The 21660-nt window shown below is 39.0% G+C and overlaps 1 protein-coding gene and 1 long non-coding RNA gene across 5 annotated transcripts in view; one reads left to right on the forward strand and one right to left on the reverse strand.

Annotated features, from left to right (window-relative positions):
* Positions 1-19004, forward strand: part of LOC131380747 (uncharacterized) — a 61248-nt gene extending 42244 nt beyond the window's left edge. The window contains exon 3 of the long non-coding RNA XR_009208903.1: positions 18711-19004. This is a non-coding gene — a long non-coding RNA (uncharacterized LOC131380747). The remainder of the gene's footprint in view (positions 1-18710) is intronic.
* Positions 1-21660, reverse strand: part of NR2C1 (nuclear receptor subfamily 2 group C member 1) — a 51532-nt gene that overhangs the window by 23741 nt on the left and 6131 nt on the right. For all 4 annotated transcript variants that reach the window (XM_032170930.2, XM_032170929.2, XM_032170928.2 and 1 more), the window contains exons 2-9: positions 21547-21620; positions 16693-16923; positions 14091-14172; positions 12486-12665; positions 11373-11520; positions 11197-11287; positions 5787-5968; positions 3131-3296 (exon numbers count right to left, since the gene is read on the reverse strand). In XM_032170930.2, coding sequence (XP_032026821.1) covers positions 3131-3296; positions 5787-5968; positions 11197-11287; positions 11373-11520; positions 12486-12665; positions 14091-14172; positions 16693-16923; positions 21547-21600 — 1134 coding nt within the window. In that variant the 5' untranslated portion in view covers positions 21601-21620. The remainder of the gene's footprint in view (positions 1-3130; positions 3297-5786; positions 5969-11196; positions 11288-11372; positions 11521-12485; positions 12666-14090; positions 14173-16692; positions 16924-21546; positions 21621-21660) is intronic.

Consider the following 21660-nt stretch of genomic DNA (forward strand, 5'->3'; position numbering starts at 1 on the left):
AATAACTGCCTCTAAAGTTGCAAACATGGGTGACCAGAAAGACTGATTCTAACATGAAGATAATAAAATTTTAGAAATAAGTATATGCAATTTCCAAAACCACCTCACTTCTGTTGCATGTATATAATTTCTAAAATGGGAATTTGATCAACCATATTCTTAAAATCTTCTAAGGAGATTTTAAGAATCAAGTAAAATAAAGTACATGAAATCATACCAAAAATTATGAAGCTTAATAAAAGTCTTTTTCTTTTTTTTTTAAGATGGAGTATCGCTCTATCACTTAGGCTGGAATACAGCGATGCAATCCTGGCTCACGGCAACCTCCAACTCCCCGGGTTCAAGCAATTCTTCTGCCTCAGCCTCCTGAGTAGCTGGGGTTATGGGCATGCGCCACTACGCCTGGCTAATTTTTGTATTTTTAGTAAACACGGGATTTCATCATGTTGGCCAGGCTGGTCTCGAACTCCTGACCTCAGGTGATCTGCCCGCGTAGGCCTCCCAAAGTGCTAGGATTACAGGCGTGAGCCCCCACACCCGGCCAATAAAAATCTTAAATATTACTACTGCCCTTGATTTTTCAAAATCAAACTTCAAGTTTCATTATTAGACTATTTCTCCTTACTACCAAGATTGCTTTGAACAAGACACTAAAAATCTCTACATCTCTTTCTTTATCCACCAAATGAAAATAAAAATTCTAACCCTGCGAGATATGGTGGGTCACGCTTGTAATCCCAGCACTTCAGGAGGCCGAGGTGAGAGGATCACTTGAGGCCTGGAGTATAAGATAAGCCCAGACAACAAAGTGAGATCCCATCTCTACAAAAAAATTTTTTAAATTAGCTGGGTGTGGTGGCACATGCCTGTGATCTCAGCAACATGAAAGACTGAAGCAGGAGGATCCCTTGAGCCCAGGAGGTCGAGGCTGCAGTGAGCTGTGATTATGCCACTGCACTCCAGCCTGGGTGCAGTGCTGACTGTGAGGATACTTAAGAAAACAAAGATGGAATGACAAAAGCCAATCCTAGGAAGAAAAAAAAGTTGTAATTTGCAAAATTCTTCTGTCCAAAACATTTCAAGGAATCAAAAACTTTGAGGACCAACATCAACAATAAACAGGTAAACTACCCCTACTTTCTAAAGAGCACTCTGGTCCTTTTCCCTCACAATGGGTCCTGTTCCTACATCTGTCTCATTTCATCCTTCCTCCCATTTAAATCCAAAGCAGAACATAAACCTGAGAAAACAAGAGTATCTTTCATTTAGAATAAGAAAGAACAATGGGAAAAATCAAGTTTTGCCTTGCTCCACTCTTGTCCATAAATCTTACCATAATTTTTTAGAATGATATTGATTATTCCAATAACTTTTTCTTATAGCATTCATAAAAAATTTTCCTGTAGAGTGTAGAAAAAAAATTTCTAATTTTTTCCATGTAAATTATCTTTGGTAAAATTTTACATAAAAATTGGCTTCACTGATATATTTTATTGACTACATCAAATTACACTATTTTAAGCCACTGAGTTTTTCTCTGTGGCTATTTCTACCAAGTCAAATTTTATAGATACAAATATTACTTTGCACTCATAATTTCCACTGATACACATATTTATTTGATAGCTATACATATTCTCCTAAAAAAATCCATGGAATTTTATAATCTATAGTAAAAGTATGAGCAGTCACCCTCAGGTATTCCAGGACTGCTATATATTGCTAAGTGAAATCTATATGCATTCAATCCCTTTGCATACATCTTGCTAAGAGTATCCACAGCTGAGTGGTTAAAATGGAGGAGTCAAAACAACAGGATCTTAATGTAGGGTCTCCAGTGAGCATGGCTATAACTCTGTTCAAGCATTATTTGAATGACAAATCAAATAGTAGAAAGTGATTTTCTAGTTTTCTACATGTATTATTTCTAGTGTTCTGCATGTATTGTTTCTGTCATAAATAAATTAGGTTGGTGAAAAAGTAATTGCAGCCTTAAAAGTAATGGCAAAACCCACAATTATTTATAGGAACAAAACAATTTATAATTATAAATGTACCTTCTCCAAAATGGCTAAAAAGTGTAAGTTAAAAACTAAAAGGTTAAAATATATTAAATAATTTGTATCTTTTTAAATTTTATTATGTAATTTTAATTTATAATAGAGATGAGGTCTTGGCATGTTGCCCAGGCTGGTCTCCAACTCCTGGACTCATGCAATCCTCTGGCCTCAGCCTCCCAAAGTACTGGGATGACAGGTGGGAGCGGCTGCACCTGGCCAATTTGTATCTTATAATACTGCTGGAAGCCGGCTAATTAAGGTGATACATAACAAATGGAGTTCTTTGTAGTTACTATGGTAAGAGCAAACTATCTGGGTCTTATTGATTTACGATATAGTAGTAGCTAGGCATTGAACAAAAGCAGTCCATTCAACACATCATGAATGCCAATACTTAAAAGTTTAACAAAATGTGCTGAAAAGTTATAAAAGCTTTTATAGATTTAAACGCAATAGCTGCTATTATAACTGAATTAATAACAGGATGCTTTATTAAGCCATTATCTTATCTACATAAGGCTTTAGCCTCCTGCATAGATGCCCACTAACATGCCCAGCTTATTCAGTATCTTGATAAACAGAAGAGAAAAGCCTAAAGATATTTTGTTTCTATATGCAGATAAGTACTTTTTTTTTTTTTTTTGAGACAGAGTTTTGCTCGTTGCCCATGCTGGAGTGCAATGGCATGATCTCGGTTCACCATAACCTCCTCCTCCCGGGTTCAACCGATTGTCCTGCCTCAGCCTCCCGAGTAGCTGGGATTACAGGCATGCGCCATCACGCCTGGCTAATTTTGTATTTTTTAGTAGAGATGCGGTTTCTCCATCTTGGTCAGGCTGGTCTCGAACTCCTGACCTCAGGTGATCTGCCCACCTTGGCCTCCCAAAATGCTAGGATTACAGGCATAAGCCACTGTGCCTGGCCCAGATGAGTATGTTTTAGCTGCTGTTTTGAAATTCTATCAGGTATATTTCTGACTTTAAAAGCACAACAAACATACTTTGATTTTTGAAAGGTAGATCAAAATCAAGCAACACAACATACAAGTTAAAAAAAACATATAGAAATACCCTGAAAGCTACATGTGAATCGCTGAGAAGTGGCCCCTCTTTTTCGGTGTAATTTATGCTTGAATCTCCAGTGATTAGGTGTACACTTCCTTCCATGCCCGCTACTGAGCTCTGGCATGCTGTGCTCTCTCCAGGATTCAATGCTTTTGCAAGAGTGTCAAATGCCCTGTATGAAGACATCAGAAGCTGTGAGCTTGACCAAACACCGCAATAAAATAACAATTCTACACAGTATTCTGGAATTAAGATTTAAGCCTAAAAAACTGGCCAGGCTGGTCTAGAACTCAAGTGATATGCCCGCCTCAGCCTTCCAAAGTGCTGGGATTACAAGCATGAGCCACATGCCTGGCCTAAAGTCTCTTTTTAAAATCTTGCATAATTAAGGGGGAGAAGCATCTTCATATTTTCATATAATAATATGTTTTTAAAAGTTATATATTTTATCGCTTGAGCCCAGGAGGGCAGGGCTGCAGTAAGCTATGATCACACCACTGTACTCCAGCCTGGGTGACACTGCAAGACCCTGTCTCAAACGAAATTCTTTTTAATGAATTATTTTTTAAAAACATTATATATATGATATATATATATGATACTACAAGACTATCAGCCTATTTATTTTGTATACAAAAGTTACTTGGGACAAGGGTAAGAACTTATGTTGACTTTATTATACACAGTACAATAGGTCTTAAATTTTATTTAAAAATTCAGAAAACATTTTACTCATGCTTATTTTTGAAACACATTCTCCGTCAGCAAGGCTGGAGTGCAGTGGCATGATCATGGCTCACTGTAATCCTGAACTGCTGGGTTCAAGCAAGCGATCCTCCCACCTCAACCTCCCGAGTAGCTGGGACTACATGTGCACACCACCATGCTCAGCTAATTTTTAAATTATCTGTAGAAACTGGGCCTCACTATGTTGCTAAGGCTGGTCTCCCAACTCCTGGACTCAAGCAATCCTGCCACCTTGGCCTCCCAAAGTGCTGAGATTACAGGCATGAGCTACTGCACCCAGGCAAAGAGTATTTTAAAATGTGTGGTCACACAGCTAAATCTAAACTGTAACAATTTGATATTAGAATAATAAACTAATGTTAGCAAATAATTACTCAAAATAGTTCCCCATATTTTTCAATAGGCCTCCTAAAGTTCCTTAAAATCTCATGTTCAACAAAGTATTACTTATTGTGACTCTTAAATGTAGTTTATTCAGTATATATGTTATATTTTGTTGTTGTTTGAGACAGACTCTCGTTCTGTCACCCAGGCTAGAGTACAGTGGCGTGATCTCGGCTCACTGCAACCTCCACCTCCAGGGTTCAAGCGATTCTCCTGCCTCAGCCTCCCAAGTAGCTGGGATTACAGGCATGCGCCACCACACCGAACTAATTTTTTCATTTTTAGTAGAGATGGGGTTTCACCATGTTGGCCAGGCTGGTCTCAAACTCCCGACCTCAGGTGACCCACCCCCCCTCGGCCTCCGAAAGTGGTAGGATTACAGGCATGAGCCACCGCGCCCAGCCAATTCAACGTATTTTTATCATATCTTTTTTTTTTCCTTTAGAGATGGGGTCTAGTTGCCGGTTGACTCAAAATCCCAGGCTGAAGTCATCTTCCCGCCTCAGCCTCCTATACACTAATGTGTTCAGCTTATTCAATATTTTAAATGATAAACGCAGTGTAGGAAAAGCCTGAATAAATTGTTTCTATATCCTAAGCATTAATATTTACAGAATGAAAAACAATTCTGATACTACTTCAAGTGTAACTTAAAACTGTAGTTGATTAAATCTTTTACATTAATTTTCATCACTAGAAATTGAGGAGCAGGATCAATATGATTGCCTAGAAAGACAAATATTTCATTCTCCATACACATCTTCATTTTTAGAAGAAAAAAATTCCCAAGTTTTAAGACTACATTTCTAATCTTCTAATATTCACTTACTGATTTTGTCATTTAGAATATAACTTTTCATAATGAATGCAGGTTTTCAGTTAAAACTTACTATGCCTTAAATTTTCTAAGTGAAAATAGAAATGTAGGTTAAGCATTCCCAATACTAAAATCCAAAATGCTCTAAAATCAGAAACTTTTTGAGCACCAACATGATGCCACAAGTGGAAATTTCACCCCTGACCTCTCATGATGGGTTGCAGTCAAAATGCAGGTGTATAACAGTTTATTCAGTGTTTATTCCCTGTCCCCAAGGGAAAAAAGATCCTCCCAGCTGAGATAAATCTTTTCTGCAAACGCCCAGATTCCCCCAAGCAAGCACGCCCACTAAGGATGATAAAATGGCACATATACAGGCCAGACATGCCAATGGCAGGTTCCCCCGATTCCCCACAAGGAGCCAAGACCTATGTGCATTACTCACTGTGGATTTTTGCATATTCTCTTCTTTGTGGTGTAAAGATATTTTTGAAAAGGTCAGAAAGGACTGCATGGTACCCAGAGTAATGCAAACATTCCAAAATCTGAAATCTGAAATGTTTCTGGTCTGAACAAAACATTTTGGGGATAAGTGATAATCAACCTGTATTTGTTTTCTGAAACTTTTATAAATAGCATTTAACATAAAAATGTTTTAAGAGATACTGAAAGACATGTAAACAAAAGGACATTGATAATCAAAAGAGACCTTACCTTGAAACATCACCGTTGGTCTGCATTTCTTGAAATTCACACAAAGAGGTATCATCATTGCTTAAGCTTTCAATCACAGACATTTCATTACTATTTTGAGAAAGATCTTTAGTTTTTCCAAGATTCGCTAATGATGTAACCACACTGGCCAATGTACTTAAATCTCCCTGACATGATTCAGCCTTTAAAAAAAAGGGTATTAAAATTCTGTGAATTGGTATCACTATTTTTTTCAATCTGAACTATCCAATTATAGATTATGATATGCCAACAAAAGAACAGTATGATAAATGAAACCTGGAAAGTTAAAGGGCTGAGCTTTCAGAAATTTCTTGATGAAAATACAAGTTTAAAAACATCAGGTATATTTCTTAAGAAATGTTTATATGTTACTTTTTTTTTTTTTTTTTTTTTGGGACGGAGTCTCGCTCTGTCACCAGGCTGGAGTGCAGTGGCATGATCTCAGCTCACCACAACCTCTGCCTGCTGGGTTCAAGCCATTCCCCTGCCTCAGTCTCCCAAGTATCTGGGATTACAGGCACATGCTTCCATGCCCAGCCAATTTTTTGTATTTTAGCTGAGACAGGGTTTCACCATGTTGGCTAAGATGGTCTTGATCTCCTGACCTCGTGATCTGCCCGCCTCGGCCTCCCAAAGTGTTGGGATTACAGGCGTGAGCCATCGCGCCCGGCCGTATATGTTACTTTTTTTTTTTAAGAGACAAGGTCTCCCTTTATCACCGAGACTGGAGTACAGTGGCATGACCACAGATCACTGCATCCTTAAATTTCTGGGCTCATGTGATCCTCCTACCTCAGCCTCCTGAGCAGCTGAGCCTGCAGGTGTGCACTGCTATGCCTGGGTTGTTTTTTCATTTTTAGAGATGGGGTCTTGCCGTGTTGCCCAGGCTGGTCTTGAACTCCTGGTATCAAGTGATCCTCCCTGCCTCAGCCTCCTGAGTACAATTTCTAAAACTTACTATACAAACTATAAACTTGTATGGAACATAAAGAATACTAGTGAAGAGTGGGGGAAAAAAGGGCAAATGAATTGTTGAACAGACTTCCTAGGATGCCAACTTTTGCCAGACACTGTGTTAATTAAATGTGTTAAAAGCCACTGTGTTAAACACAAACATTAAAAGAAATAGATCAGTTACCCATTATTATTCTCTTCACTTTTTTGTTACTGGAGTTGAAAACTCTCTTTATACAGGTAAGATACTGATCTTTCGATTTGTCTTTTTTTTTTTTTGAGACAGGGTCTCACTCTGTCACCCAGGCTGGAGTGCAGTGGTGTGATCTCAGCTCACTGCAACCTCCAACTCCTGGGTTCAAGTGATCCTCCCACCTCAGCCTCCTGACTACGGGTGCACACCACCATGTCCAGCTAATTTTTAAATTTTTTGTAGAGATGGGGTTTCATCATGTTGCCCAGGCTGGTCTCAAACTCCTGGGCTCAAGTGATCTACCTGCCACAGTCTCCCAAAGTGCTGGGATTACAGACATGAGCCACCATGCCTGGCTTGTCTTCATTTTTTAATGTTTGTTGAAAATGTGTATATTATTTGTGCATTAGCTACAATTCTTTTATAAAAAGGAATTTCCTCTCAACTCTTTGACAACTCAGAAATACAATTTGTACAGGAAAGGTAGGTAATTACTTTATTTTTCTTTTACTTTGTTATCAATTTTCAGAGTAAGAAGTTGATATCCTAGCAATTTCTAATTGTGATAGATGAGTTTTTCTGAGTATAATTTTTAATTCATAGATTTTCATATATTTGATGCTTTATATATTTAAATTTATTAAAATCTTTTGTAAATCCTTTCCCATCCTAACCTAATGAGAAGCCTTTTAAGTTGCCTTCTATGGCCTACTGGGCCAACCCCTTGATGGTATCTTTTTATTAGTACTTTCTTCATGGTTTTTCTTTTTGGTGTTTTTGTTTTTTTTTTTGAGACAGAGTCTCGCTCTGTTGCCAGGCTGGAGTGCAGTGGCGCAATCTCGGCTCACTGCAAGCTCCACCTCCCGGGTTCATGCCATTCTCCTGCTTCAGCCTCCTGAGTAGCTGGGACTACAGGCGCCCGCCATCATGCCCGGCTAATTTTTTGTATTTTTAGTAGAGACGGGGTTTCACTGTGTTAGCCAGGACGGTCTCCTAACCTCGTGATCTGCCTGCCTTCGCCTCCCAAAGTGCTGGGATTACAGGCATGAGCCACCGCGCCTGGCCCTTTTTGGTGTTCTTAATACTAAAATAACACATATGTTCCCATGATGTTTCATTTATGATAACAATCAGTTTCTGTGAGATTTATTTTGGTGAATCAGTAGAATAAAACAATTTTTGTGCCTTCTGCAAATTAATCAATGGTCCAAAAATCATTTACGGAAAACCCTACCAGTTATCATGTTCTTACATAATTAATACCTATATATGCATTTTATTTAACTCCCATAACAACTCTGTGAAATAGAAATCATCATTCCTCTATCGCCAACCAGAAGAATGACCCAAATAGTAGAGGTGGGACTGGCTGACTGCCAAAGTCTATGCTTTTTTTTTTTTAAAGAGACAGTGTTTTTTAGAGACACTCTATCACCTAGACTGGAGTGCAGTGCCAGGATCATAGCTCACTGCAGCCTTGAACTCCTAGGCTCAAGTAATCCTCTGCCTCAGCCTCCCAAATAGCTGGGACTACATGCATGTACCATCATGCCTGGGTAATTTTTTTATTTTTAGAGACAGGGTCTTGCTATGTTTCCCAGGTTGGTCTCAAATTCCTAGCCTCAAGGAACTCTTCAACTTCAGCCTCCCGAGTTGCTGGGATACAGGCTTGAGCCACTGTGCCCAGAAAAGCCAATAATGTTAAGCACTGCCCCAAGAAATTTTCTTACATTTGAATAAAAAGTACATTAAAATTTTAAATGCTTTAATATTCACCTAAAACTTAGAAGCTTATATATATATTTTCTTCTATCTAGCAACATATCTAACTAGATTCTTAAGTTTTTGCCCCTAAAGGCTCTTAGCCAACATAGAAAACTTTCATCTTGTGACTTCAAAGTTTTGGGGCGATTTGTCAGAGAAGCTTACCATACGGTTGTCATAACAATTTAATACAAAAGATATACAAGAGAGCACAGTGTCTGGGCAGAGTAGTTTGTCAAGGAAACCTAGTTCCCTTCCTTTCTTAAAGGAGTTAATATGTCAATAAAACCAATTATCATTCTAACCTTGAATCATGTAGACAGGGCTAAGTGAAGTTTTCCAAAATATATGGCAAGAGGCCACTGCCTCACCTAGCAATTACATGCTAAAGCCCAGTCTGTAAGATAGATACTTTTATTACTCTTATTTTACAGATGAGAAAGTGGGGCACCAAGAGGTCAAATAACTTGCCTAATGTTATATAGCTAGTAAGTGGTAAATGAAATTTGATTTCAGAGCCTAAGTATTTAGAGCGCCTTAAGGCATCAAGTGACAAATATATAACAAATCTTGCATAAACAGGACAAATAATCTATAGGTTATATAAAATCAGATTCTGGCCGGGTGCAGTGGCTCACGCCTGTAATCCCAGCACTCTGGGAGGCCGAGGTGGGCGGATCACGAGGTCAGGCGATCGAGACCATCCTGGCTAACACAGTGAAACCCTGTCTCTATTAAAAATACAAAAAATTAGCTGGGCGCCTGTAGTCCCAGCTACTCGGGAGGCTGAGGCAGGAGAATGGCATGAACCCAGGAGGCGGAGGTTGCAGTGAGCCGAGATCGGGCCACTGCACTCCAGCCCGGGTGACAGAGCAAGACTCTGTCTCAAAAAAAAAAGAAAAAAAATCAGATCCCAGCTAGGCAGGGAGGCTCATGCACATAACCCCAGCAATCTGGAAGGCCAAGGCAGGAGGGTCACTTGAGCCCAGGAGTTTGAGACCAGCTGGGTAACACAATAAGACTTGGTCTCTACAAAATAGGAAAAATTAGCCAGGCACAGTGGCACGTGCCTGCAGCCTTAGCTTCTTGGGAGACTGAGGTGAGAGGATCACTGGAGCCTGAGAGGACGAGGCTGCAGCAAGCCATTACTGTCCCACCACCGCACCCCCAGCTTGGGTGACAGAAGGGACCCTGTTTAAAAAACAAACATGGTTGAGAGAAACCCTGATCACAGGCTTCCTAAAATCTGTTTTCAGATATGAGTTTTCAAGGAGAAATTTTTGCTTCTTGTTCTCCCAAAGGGCTTCTGACAAGTACAGAAACTCTTCATGTTCAATTTAAATAAACTGTTTTTCCTTTAGACCCTTGGTCTAACATAGAGCTGCTCCAATCTCTAAGAGAACTGGATGAATTGGATACATAATAGGAGAGCTCTTGCAGTCCTATTCCTACTTTTGACTCAAGTAAATATTTTGATGGAGGTGAGCTAAGAATTTCCTTTTACCTGAAATATTTTAAGTATTTTGGCACTAAAAAAGAAAAAAAAAGTATTTTGGCACTAACAAATCTGTAAGGGAACATAAAAGAAATATTAAGAATTTTACGGCCGGGTGTGCTGGCTCACGCCTGTAATCCCAGCACTTTGGGAGGCCAAAGTGGGCGGATCACAAGGTCAGGAGATCGAGACCATCCTGGCTAACACGGTGAAACCCCGTCTCTACTAAAAATACAAAAAAATTAGCTGGGCGTGGTGGCAGGTGCTTGTAGTCCCAGCTACTCAGGAGGCTGAGGCAGGAGAATGGCGGGAACCCGGGAGGCGGAGCTTGCAGTGAGCCGAGACTGCGCCACTGCACTCTAGCCTGGGCAACAGAGTGAGACTCCATCTCAAAAAAAAAAAAAGAATTTTACACCTATAAATGTCTTTTACCGAGGACTCATATTTCAAGATGAGGGAAGAGTATGTGTTTGTTGCTTTCATGTTGAAGGGATAATCATCCTAGTGAAATTATGAACGTTTCTGATTTTTTTTTTTTTTTTTTTTTTAAGACAGAGTTTCACTCTCGTTGCCCAGGCAGGAGTGCAATGGCGCTATCTCGGCTCACTGCAACCTCCACCTACTGGGTTCAAGCGATTCTCCTGCCTCAGCCTCCTGAGTAGCTGGGATTACAGGCATGCGCCACCACGCCCAGTTAATTTTTCCATTTTTACTGGAGACGGGGTTTCTCCATGTTGGTCAGGCTGGTCTTGAACTTCTGACCTCAAGCGATCCACGTGCCTCAGCCTCCCAAAGTGCTGGGATTACAGGTGTTAGCCACTGTGCCCAGCCGAACATTTCTAATTTATGTTAAAAAACAAAAAAAGGCAACTTGTAATGTGGAATATTTAAGAACAAAGCAATTTACCAAAGCAAAGGAAGTGATTAGGAAAACATTTTAAAATGCTTAAAAATATCTAAGCTTTAAATTGTACTAAACACACCTTATCTGATGTCATCAGCACAGTTGACTCAGTTTTTACTCCAGATGGATGAATATTCACAAACATTCCTGAATCTAACAGTCCTGTTGACCTGTAAAGTAAGCACAAATTTTGGCCTGAGTTTCATTGGGAAGAAAAACAAAATGACCAGCTACTCAGTGTCTGTTTTACTTTACCTTGTACTTTCACTATCTGTTACAAAAGTTGGAGTTGCAGTTAATGGGCTACGAAGGTCCTTTCGGATATAGATTTTTTCTGTTGAAGCGGCACAGTTGGAAGATTTTTCTCGTGATACTTCAATGGGTTTTCTTTCACATTGGACAGCTACAAAAATGTGTTAAACTATTATATCACGATATAGGATTTACAGACAATTATAAATGTAAGCTGTAGGTAAGCTTAATGCTGCTAATAGGAGACATGGCTACCATACTAAACTCCAAAGATAACCATCAATCTTTGGAAATTATGTGCAAGTTCAACAAAGTTGATTTAGGTTAGTAAAACCAACCAATTTGCATCTCTCATTCTTTTTTCTCTCCCTGCTCCCCATTCCTGTGATAAAAACGAAAAGGAACTCTTTTTTAAAAGTGCACCATCAAGAAGAAAGAACTAAAGTTAGGAGTTACTTACCTATCTATATGAGAGCTTTAAAAAAAATGAAGTGAAATGTAATCCATTGAAAATAATACTGAAAGGAACAAAAAGGCCTAAGGTAGATCTTTTATTAACTAAGGGCAGGAGATTTTTGAAAGTAATTCAACTACTTCATCTTCCTTCCTAAAATACAATACATAATATTTGTAAGAATTGTATCTCATAACTTAGGAGATAGTACAGTAAGGTTGTTAAACTGCCAGGATTCAAAGCCAACTTATGCCACTTAAATGTAAAATGGGTAACCTAGTACCTACTGCAGAGAATTGCTGTGAGAGTAAGTTAATACATATGCTAAGCGCACTGTCTAGCATAGTGCAAGCTCAATCAGTACTAGGTATTGTCATTATCTTACTAATCACCTTTTAGTAGTTTAATCAAAAATTGAACTGATATCTTAAGCTAGTTAAGCTTTTTGGCAAACACAAACTACAAAGACATGCTTTTTACACAGGTATTAAATATTAGTTGAATAAATAAAAAATACATACGTATGTCTGTATTCTTATATTTTTAGTTGGAAAACTGTAAACTAAAAAGTATACATATTTGACATATTTTTTTAATTTCAATACTCTTGTAGTTTGCTGGAATCTTTAAAAAGTATTTTCTCCTTAAAAGCTAATACATACAGTCTTGCTTCATTCCAAACGCAATACATCTCTGTAACCTGCAGTATTGACAGCGGTTTCGGTGGTGCTTATTAATAATACAATCTTTTGATCCTCGACATGAATATACTAAATTTTTTCGGATGCTTCTTTTAAAAAATCCTTTGCAGCCTTCACAAGTTACTGCTCCATAATGACGTCCTAGAGAGAAAATGTTTAAGAAAATATAAAAGTCACATTATTTCAGAAAGGAAATGAAATAAGCCAATTTCTTCTCTTTAAACATATAAGATGAAACTGATTTTTGAGCTTCTGACATGAAAAACATTTTTAGAAGTTATTTTTATTTATCATAATTTTTTTAGAGATGGGATCTCGCTCTGTGGCCCAGGCTGAAGTGCAATGGTGTGATCACAGTCCATTGCAGTCTCGAACTACTGGACTCAAGGGATATTCCCCAAGTAGCTGGGACTACAGGCTTGTGCCACCACACCCGACCAGTTCTGTTATTTTTTTTTTTGTAGAGACAGCCTTGCCATTTTGCCCAGGCTGGTCTTGAACTCCTGGCCTCAAGCGATCCTCCTGCCTCCACTCCCAAAGTGCTGGGATTACAGGCATGAGCCATCTCCCCTGGCCTAACGTAATATATTATTAAAGATCAGAAGTCATCATTTTTAAATGATCCTTTGCCAAAATTTCTAGTTTTCACATTAAAAAATGTTTCTACAGCTGGGCGTGGTAGCTCACACCTGTAATCCTAGCACTTTGGGAGGCCAAGGCAGGTGGATCACTTGAGGTCAGGAGTTCGAGACCAGCCTGGCCAACATGGCAAAAGCCCATCTCTACTAAAAATACAAAAATTAGCGGGGCATGGTGGCATGCGCCTGTAGTCCTAGCTACTCAGAAGGCTGAGGCAGGAGAATTGCTTGAACCCGGGAGGCAGAGGTTGCAGTGAGCTGAGATTGCACCACTGCACTACAGTCAGGGTGACAGAGCAAGACTCCATCTCAAAAAAAAAAAAAAAAAAAAAAAAAATTTTTTTTTTTTTACATGTTCACTTTCAAAAGTGAAATACGCATTTTATTTCATTACAAATCAAATTAAATTGCACTGAAGTAAAAAAATATCAGTGAATAAAGAACTTTGGGACTGGGCATGGGGGCTCACACCTGTTATCCCAGCACTTTAGGAGGCCAAGGAGGGGAGGGTGGATCACCTGAGGTCAGGAGTTTGAGACCAGCCTGGCCAACACGGTGAAACTCCATCTCTAATAAAAATATAAAAATTAGCCGTGTGTGCTGGCGTGCACCTGTAGCCCCCAGCTTCTTGGGAGGCCGAGGCAGGAGAATTTCTTGAATCCAGGAGGCAGAGGCTGCAGTGAGCTGAGATCACGCCACTGCATTCCAGCCAGAGCAACAGTGAGACTCTGTATCACAAACAAAGAGCTTTGGGAAAAAATTAGTTAAATGTTATAGGCTACAAATATGAACCATAAAAATGACACAGTCTTTTATCTTTCTTCTTATTTTTGGTAGAAGAAACATGGTAGTGTGGTAGTTATTTCAAAAACACGACACATATAGGAGGTTTTTTTTTTTCTTTTTAGAAGGCTATTCTTAATGTTACCTGATGCTTTGTCTCCACATACTACGCAAAGATCAAAAACCTTATTTAGTCCTTGGTCTGGAGAAGAATTATCTGTTAAGAGCTAAAAAAAAAAAAAAAAAAGAAAACAAAAACAAAAACCTGTTGTTACTCAGCAGCACTCATTCTATTAAAAAAATTAAAGAACATTCAGTTGGTCTTGCTTTGTTGCTTTCTTTTTCACAAGTTATTTTTAAACTTTGTACTCTATGAAGAGCTCAGAACCTTTCCACGTGTAATGACATGACAAAAATAAGCTTATAATGGCATACAGAGATAACTGTAAACCTTTTAAATAGAAAAGCAGCTATAAATAAATTTCCTTGAGGTAATTATAATCATGCAGATGTGCTTGCTATACGAAGGTATGGACTTAAAAAGCTCATCACTAGGCACAGCTAGTAAGATACTGGCAAAGGAAACTAGTTTCTTCTTTAAAAAACAAAAAAAGGCCAGGTGCGGTGGCTCACGCCTGTAATCCCAACACTTTGGGAGGCTGAGGCGGGCGGATCACCTGAGGTCAGAAGTTCAAGACCAGCCTGGCCTACGTGGTGAAACCCTGTCTCTACTAAAAATACAAAAAATTAGCTGGGTGTGGTAGAGGGTGCCTGTAATCCCAGCTACTTGGGAGGCTGAGGCAGGAGAATCGCTTGAACCCAGGAGGCAGAGGTTGCAGTGAGCCGAGACTGCACCACTGTACTTTGGCCTGGGAGACAGAGCGAGACTGTCTCAAAAAACACACAAAAAACAGCAAACTAGTTTCTTCCTTTAGGTTTATCTTTCAACATTTTCATCATTTTCTTTCAATCTCGAAACGTGAACAAATAAATTCAATTAAAGAAAATGGTATGGCATTTGAATTCCTCCAGGAATACTTCTGATTTTATGAACTTTAAATGGTTCTTAAAATGACTGCCCCTTACTATGTAATATATAGCATCATTTCTTCTTATATCACCACAAAAATCAGTCTTCAATAAGTACTTAAACTTCTGGTACTGGATGTCCTATGAAAGCATCTATGGCAAGTATTACTCTTTTCTTTAATAGCCTACCTGTTGCAAATGGTGCTAATCTTTTATCTATTATTTCTAAGTCTGGAAGGAGATATTGAGAAATTAAGGGATTTACCCACATTCAGGAGAAAAACATCAGACCAAGTCCAATAGTGGGGCATCCTACAATATATCTGGCCAGTACTCCTCACACAATTGTCAAGGTCATCAAAAACAAGGAAGGTCTGAGAAACTGTCCTAGCCAAGAGAAGCCTAGGGAGACATGTCAACTCAATGCAATAACGTATCCTGGATGGGATCCTGGGACAAAAAAAGCCATTAGGCAAAAACTAACGAAAGTCTGAACACCTATAAACTTCAGTTAACAATGTATCAGTATTGCTCATTAATTATAATATATCGTGAAGGTAAAATGTTAATAATAGGGGAAACCGTGTGTATTTACGGGGGAGTAATATGGGAACTCTGTTCTATATGCTCAGTTTTTCTGCAAATCTAAAACTATTCTAAAAAATCAAGTCTACTACTTCAAGAAAAATTAAAGTACATATAATGTTATACTTTTTTTGTGACTTTTGTCTTGTTGATAAAACAACTTCTTATAAATCTGTGACTGTATCCACTTTCTACCTTTATTTCCAAAACTAATACAAATATCATTGGATGAATAGATGATATCAGGATATATAGGCAAAATTTCATGTTTTATGAATTCAGAGTTTTTCAATCCAAAGAGGAATTTTCTTTCGTGAGTTTTTCATCATAAAAGATGGAACCCAATTTTAAGTAGACCCCCTTCAAAAAGTTTCTGAAGGCAAACTTCAGAGTACATTATATTTGTATTCGATCATAGCAACCAGCAGTGAAAACATCGACGTAACCACAGGCATGTGGTGTATAAAAGTTTTTGAGTCTTTGAAGAATAATGTGTAATTTCCTATTCTAGCGAAAACTAAAATGATGTAATGTTAACATACACTACTTCATTCCAGAGTAAAGCAGGAGACCATGACTACACTGCCTGCTGTTTCATGAAGATGTGCATGACAACGAAGGAGGCACAATGCTGAAGCCAGCAGCTATAGTCCAAACTTCTTGATTTGGCAGCTTCCCGTTTGTAGCACAGGCAGCTTGGTTCTGGAAAATACAGCTACAAAAGCTGCTCCTGATTTGACAATTTCCTAATTATGAAGTAGGAGGTCTCTTAGAAGCCAGTTTTGCAGCATGCTCCAATAGTCATTCTTGAAAACTTGACCTAGAACTGTTTCTTCAACCTTCCTAACAATTCTGCAAGCTCTCTATATCCTTTATTAAAGGCTGTCATCCTGGCTATAAAAGCCAGAGTGGATCTTACTGTATGCAACAAAGAATCCCCCAAAATATATGAGTGTGAGGAAAGCACAGTGGCCCAAAGGAGAGGGCTGTCACTGTAGATACTGTGTTGCACATAATTTTATGCATTTTTTTCCTACTGAATATACACAGATCTAAAGTCTTTATGGCAGGGCTTATGATTAAAAATTTTTTTTTTATATGTAAGAGGAAAAGACACTTCTATAGTTATTTACCTGCAGGTGTTGTGCAGACAGATCAGGAGTGGTAAAAAATAACTGGTTGACACCTGCTGCATCTGGAGTTGTAAGGAAAACTTTTCCTGGAGTGGAATCTTGCCTGGCCAGAATGACTTTGCTTGGAGTAGAGCCGTCGTGATTTGTCAGAATGAACTGCTTGCCTTGGGTATTATGATCAAGTGCTGTCACAATCTGGATTTTCTGCCCAGTTTGCTGCTCTGTAACAATCTAACAAAATCATGAAAAATAATCAATGAAACTCAATCATTTGTTTTTCTTTAATGACACAATTATCTTCTTAGAAAAGCACATCATTACATATATATTCAATATAACACACACGTACCTTTTAAACTACCAATTCTATTGCCACAAAATTCTATCCTACAGAAATAAACAAATGTGCAAACAAAGGTACAATAGTAAGAACATTTTGACCTCACTATTTTGATTCCCTCCTTCCCCTTCCCTCCCATGTTCCATTTAGACAAACATATATTGGGTGATTTATATTAGCTGTTCTGCATACTGGGATGTAGCAGTGAATAAAACAAAACTTTTGCCTTCATGAAGCTTTTATTTTAGTGGGGAAAGACAGATAATAAATAAGCAAATAATAATATCGTCATGCGGTACTAAATGCTACAAAGAAAAACAAGGTAAGGTGAGACAGGAACAGAATGAGGGCAATGAGGGAAGCTCACTCTAAGGAGGTGTCATTTTTGCAAAGGCCTGAGTGAAGAAACAGACCAAGGCTTAGGACTACCTAGGGGAAGAGTATTCCAGGTAGAGGAAACAGAGCATATAAGGAGGTCCCAGGGCAGGAGGGAGGGTGTTTGACACATGTGAGGCACAAGGCACAGCAATAGAGATATATGATGAGTAAGGCAGAAGAGAAGACAGGGATTACAGTAGAATATGGGATCTGAGTGACAGCTGGGACTTAGAGGGCTTTGTAGGCCAAACAAAAGTCTAGATTTCCTACTGTGTGAAATGGAGAGCCACCAAAGGGTTTGGAGCAGAGGAGTGACAGGATTTTACTTTTTAAAAAGGAATCAGACAGGCACAGTGACATTATCTATAATCCCAGCTACTTGGGAGGCTGAGGCAGGAGGATCACTTGAGGCCAGGAGTTCGAGACCAGACTGGGCAACACAGTGAGACCCTGTCTCAAAAAAAAAATAGCATAAAAAAAGCATTCTAAATTTAGTGTGAAGAACAGACTGCAAATGTTCAAGAGTAGGCCGGGTGCAGTGGCTCACGCCCATAATCCCAGCACTTTGGGAGGCTGAGACAGGTGGATCCCTTGAGGTCAGGCATTCAAGCCCAGCCTGGCCAACATGACGAAACCCTGTCTCTACTAAAATATAAAAATTAGCTGGGCATGGTGGCGGGTGCCTGTAATCCCAGCAACTGGGGAGGCTGAGACAGGAGAATCGCTTGAACCCTGGAGGCGGAGGTTGCAGTGAGCTCGGATTACACCACTACACTCCAGCCTGGGCGACAGAGCAGGACGCTGCCTCCAAAAAAAAAAAAAAAAAAAGAAGGGTGGTGGGGGGGCTGGACACAGTGGCTCATGCCTATAACCCCAGCACTTTGGGAGGCCAAGGCGGGCAGCTCATGAGGTCAGGAGATTGAGATCATCCTAGCTAACAGAGGGAAACCCCGTCTCTACTAAAAATACAAAAAATTAGCTAGGCATGGTGGCATGTGCCTGTAATCCGAGCTATTTGGGAGGCTGAGGCAGGAGAATCACTTGAACTGGGGAGGCGGGGGTTGCAGTGAGCCGAGATCGTGCCACTGCACTCCAGCCTGGGTGACAGAGCAAGAGTCTGTCTCAAAAAAAAAATGTTCAGAAGTAAAATTAAGGGAGATCAGAAAGGACACTACTGCAGATACCATCAATATCTGGTTATGACATACGGGCGGAAATACCGACCAGGAACAGGGTAGGAGCCATGCTGGGGGTGAAAAACAATTAAATTGGGATTTATTTACTTATTTTTTATTTTAAGAGAGAAGTAACAAAATATGCTGATGGACTGAAGGGGAATATGAAGAAAGAAGAGTCAAGGATGATTGTAAAATTTTGGCTTGAGCAATTGTGAGGACAGAACTGCCATCTGCCATCTGCGGGGAGGAACAAGTTCATGAATACACAGAATTATTTCAGCATTGAGAGTTTCCGTTATTCAGCAAATATATTCCAGATTAAACATCATTAAGCCAATTAAATTCCTTGATTTAATTTTAAAATGGCAAAGTCGGTTTGTTTCTAATTTTCCAAAATTCCAATCCTGTTCCTTCTGTACCATCCAATCCTGTTCCTTCTGTACCAAACTTTTTTCTATTTTTATTTTCCTGAAATTATTTCAAGATTCTTTTCTATGCAAAATTTAAAACAAAGTTCTGATTCACTAATCAGTTTCTGTCTAAAGGAAATTGTTTGGATAAAAGACTAATAGTTCATACTGACTTCTTAGAGAAGAGCATTTGGCGCATTCATGGTCCAACTGCTCCTGGGTTGAAACATTCTGCTTAAATGAGTAAAAGGACACTGCTGCAGCATAATAATTGTAATAATTGAATATTTAGGCAATCCAAAGAGCCTTCAATAGAGAAGAGTAGTAAATTATGGAAACAGTTCTTAGCTTTCAGGACTCTTTATATTTTAAAATATTACTGAGGGTTCCAAAGAGCTTTTTTTTTGAAACGGAGTTTCACTCTTGTCGCCCAGGCTGGAGTGCAGTGATGCGATCTCGGCTCGCTGCAACCTCTGCCTCCCGGGTTCAAGCGATTCTCCTGCCTCAACCTCCCGAGTAGCTGGGATTACAGGCGCCCGCCACCCCACCTGGCTAATTTTTCGTATTTTAGTAGAGATGGGGTTTTCTGCATGTGAGTCAGAAATTTAAAGAGAAATTTTACAAATAGTTGATTCATTTAAAAATTAACAACCCATTAAATGTTAACATAATTTTTTAAAATTTATTTTTAATTTTCGTGGGTACATAGGTGTATATTATCTTGGGGTACGTGAGATGTTTTGATACAGGCAGGCAATACATAATAATCGCATGGAAAATAGGGCATCCACCCCCTCAAGCATTTATCCTGTATGTTACAAACAATCCAATTATATTCTTTTGGTTATTTTAAAATATATAATTAAATTATTATTGACTGGGCGCAGGGGCTCATGCCTGTAATCCCAGCACTTTGGGAGGCTGAGGTGGGCGGATCACGAGGTCAGGAGTTTGAGACCAGCCTGACCAACATGCTGAAACCCCATCTCTATTAAAAATACAAAATTTAGCTGGGCATGGTGGCAGGCGCCTGTAATCCCAGCTACTCAGGAGGCTGAGGCAGGAGAATCGATTGAACCAGGGAGGCGGAGGTTGCAGTGAGCCAAGACAGTGCCACTGCACTCCAGCCTGGACAACAGAGCGAGACTCCGTCTCAAAATATAAAAATAAAAAAAAAATTATTGACTATAGTCCCTCTGTTGTGCTATCAAATACTAGGTCTAATTCATTCATCCTATTTTTTTGTACCCATTATAACCTATTTCTTAATGACTAAAAAGTTTATTTTCCAAACAAACAAAAATGTAGTGGAGAGAGTGGCTTTGTTTTACATTTCTACAAATTGCTTTAATGTCTGGTTTAACAGAAGTTGGAATCTCACATCTGTTTCTTCATTTAATCTGTTGGACTATGTTGTTTTGGTTATAACAAGGCTGGGCACAGCACCTCACGCCTGTAATCCCAGCACTTTGGAAGGCCAAGGCCAGTGGACTGCTTGAGCCCAGGAGCTCCAAACCAGCCTGGGCAACATGGCAAAACCCTGTTGCTACAAAATATATAAAACATCAACCAGGCACGTGAATACAAAAAATGGCCACAAAAAGTCAGCCAGAAACATATTTCTTCACCATATATATATATATACATATACATACATATATGTATATATGTTAAAGAAAATTCAGCTTCATATTTATTGGTTGAAAAGGGGAAGGATATTTTAATACCCTTTTCGGACTGTGAAAGTTGTTCAATATTACATCAACTCAGCAAGTGGCAGCTTTTCAAAGGTTAGCTGCAAGGTAGAGTCATAAACTATCTTAAAATCTGTTGGTCTATCCTGCAATTTAAATGGATCCTTCACTCATGCATCATTTTGTAACATTATACACTGGTCATCCGGAAAGCAATGATTCATTGAGTTATGTACACCTTATAAATGCTGACACATTTCATCGTATAGTATCATCACATGTCACACAGTCTATAGTAAATTCCACTGTATACCTGGGAGAGAACAATACTGAAAAGGCAAATAACATTTCAGTATTATTATAAAAATGGTCTTCACCTGGTTGATTCTCTGAAGTGTCCCCAGACAATACTTTGAGAACTTCCAAATTATGTGATATCTCTTACTAAGTAATAGGACATAACCATTTAAAAAAATGAAGATGTCAGTATTGACACTGAATTCCTCCTACTGATCCCACCAAAACTGGCCTCAGATTGCACCCTCTAAAAAGCATTCCCTCCAAAAGCATTCCTACTCACTCTACAGCTCTTTAATTTCTTTCCTTCCTTCCTTCCCTTCATTCCTTTCAATTTTCTTCTGTGGTCCCATTGCACCTGATACAATGACCTGTCACAGAACTTACCACATTCTACTATGAACTGTCTGATTATTTAACTATCTCTCAGTAGCTTGAAAAGCTATCTTAAGTTAGGGAATATCTTTTATTTCTGGAACTCCAGAACCTGGTATATGCATTTAGTAGGAATTAGAAAAGTTTCGTGGGTCAGTGCATCAACTGTAAACTAGACATACCTCTCCCATCTGTTGTTCAATAATTTGATGTGCAATTTCTTCTATGGTTGCCATGATCTAACTGCCAAAATGTCCTGCCAAAAATAAAAAGATGCTTTATAATTAAACTCACAA

The sequence above is a fragment of the Hylobates moloch genome, unplaced genomic scaffold (assembly GCF_009828535.3).
Source record: "Hylobates moloch isolate HMO894 unplaced genomic scaffold, HMol_V3 SCAFFOLD_12, whole genome shotgun sequence".
NCBI lineage: Eukaryota > Metazoa > Chordata > Mammalia > Primates > Hylobatidae > Hylobates > Hylobates moloch.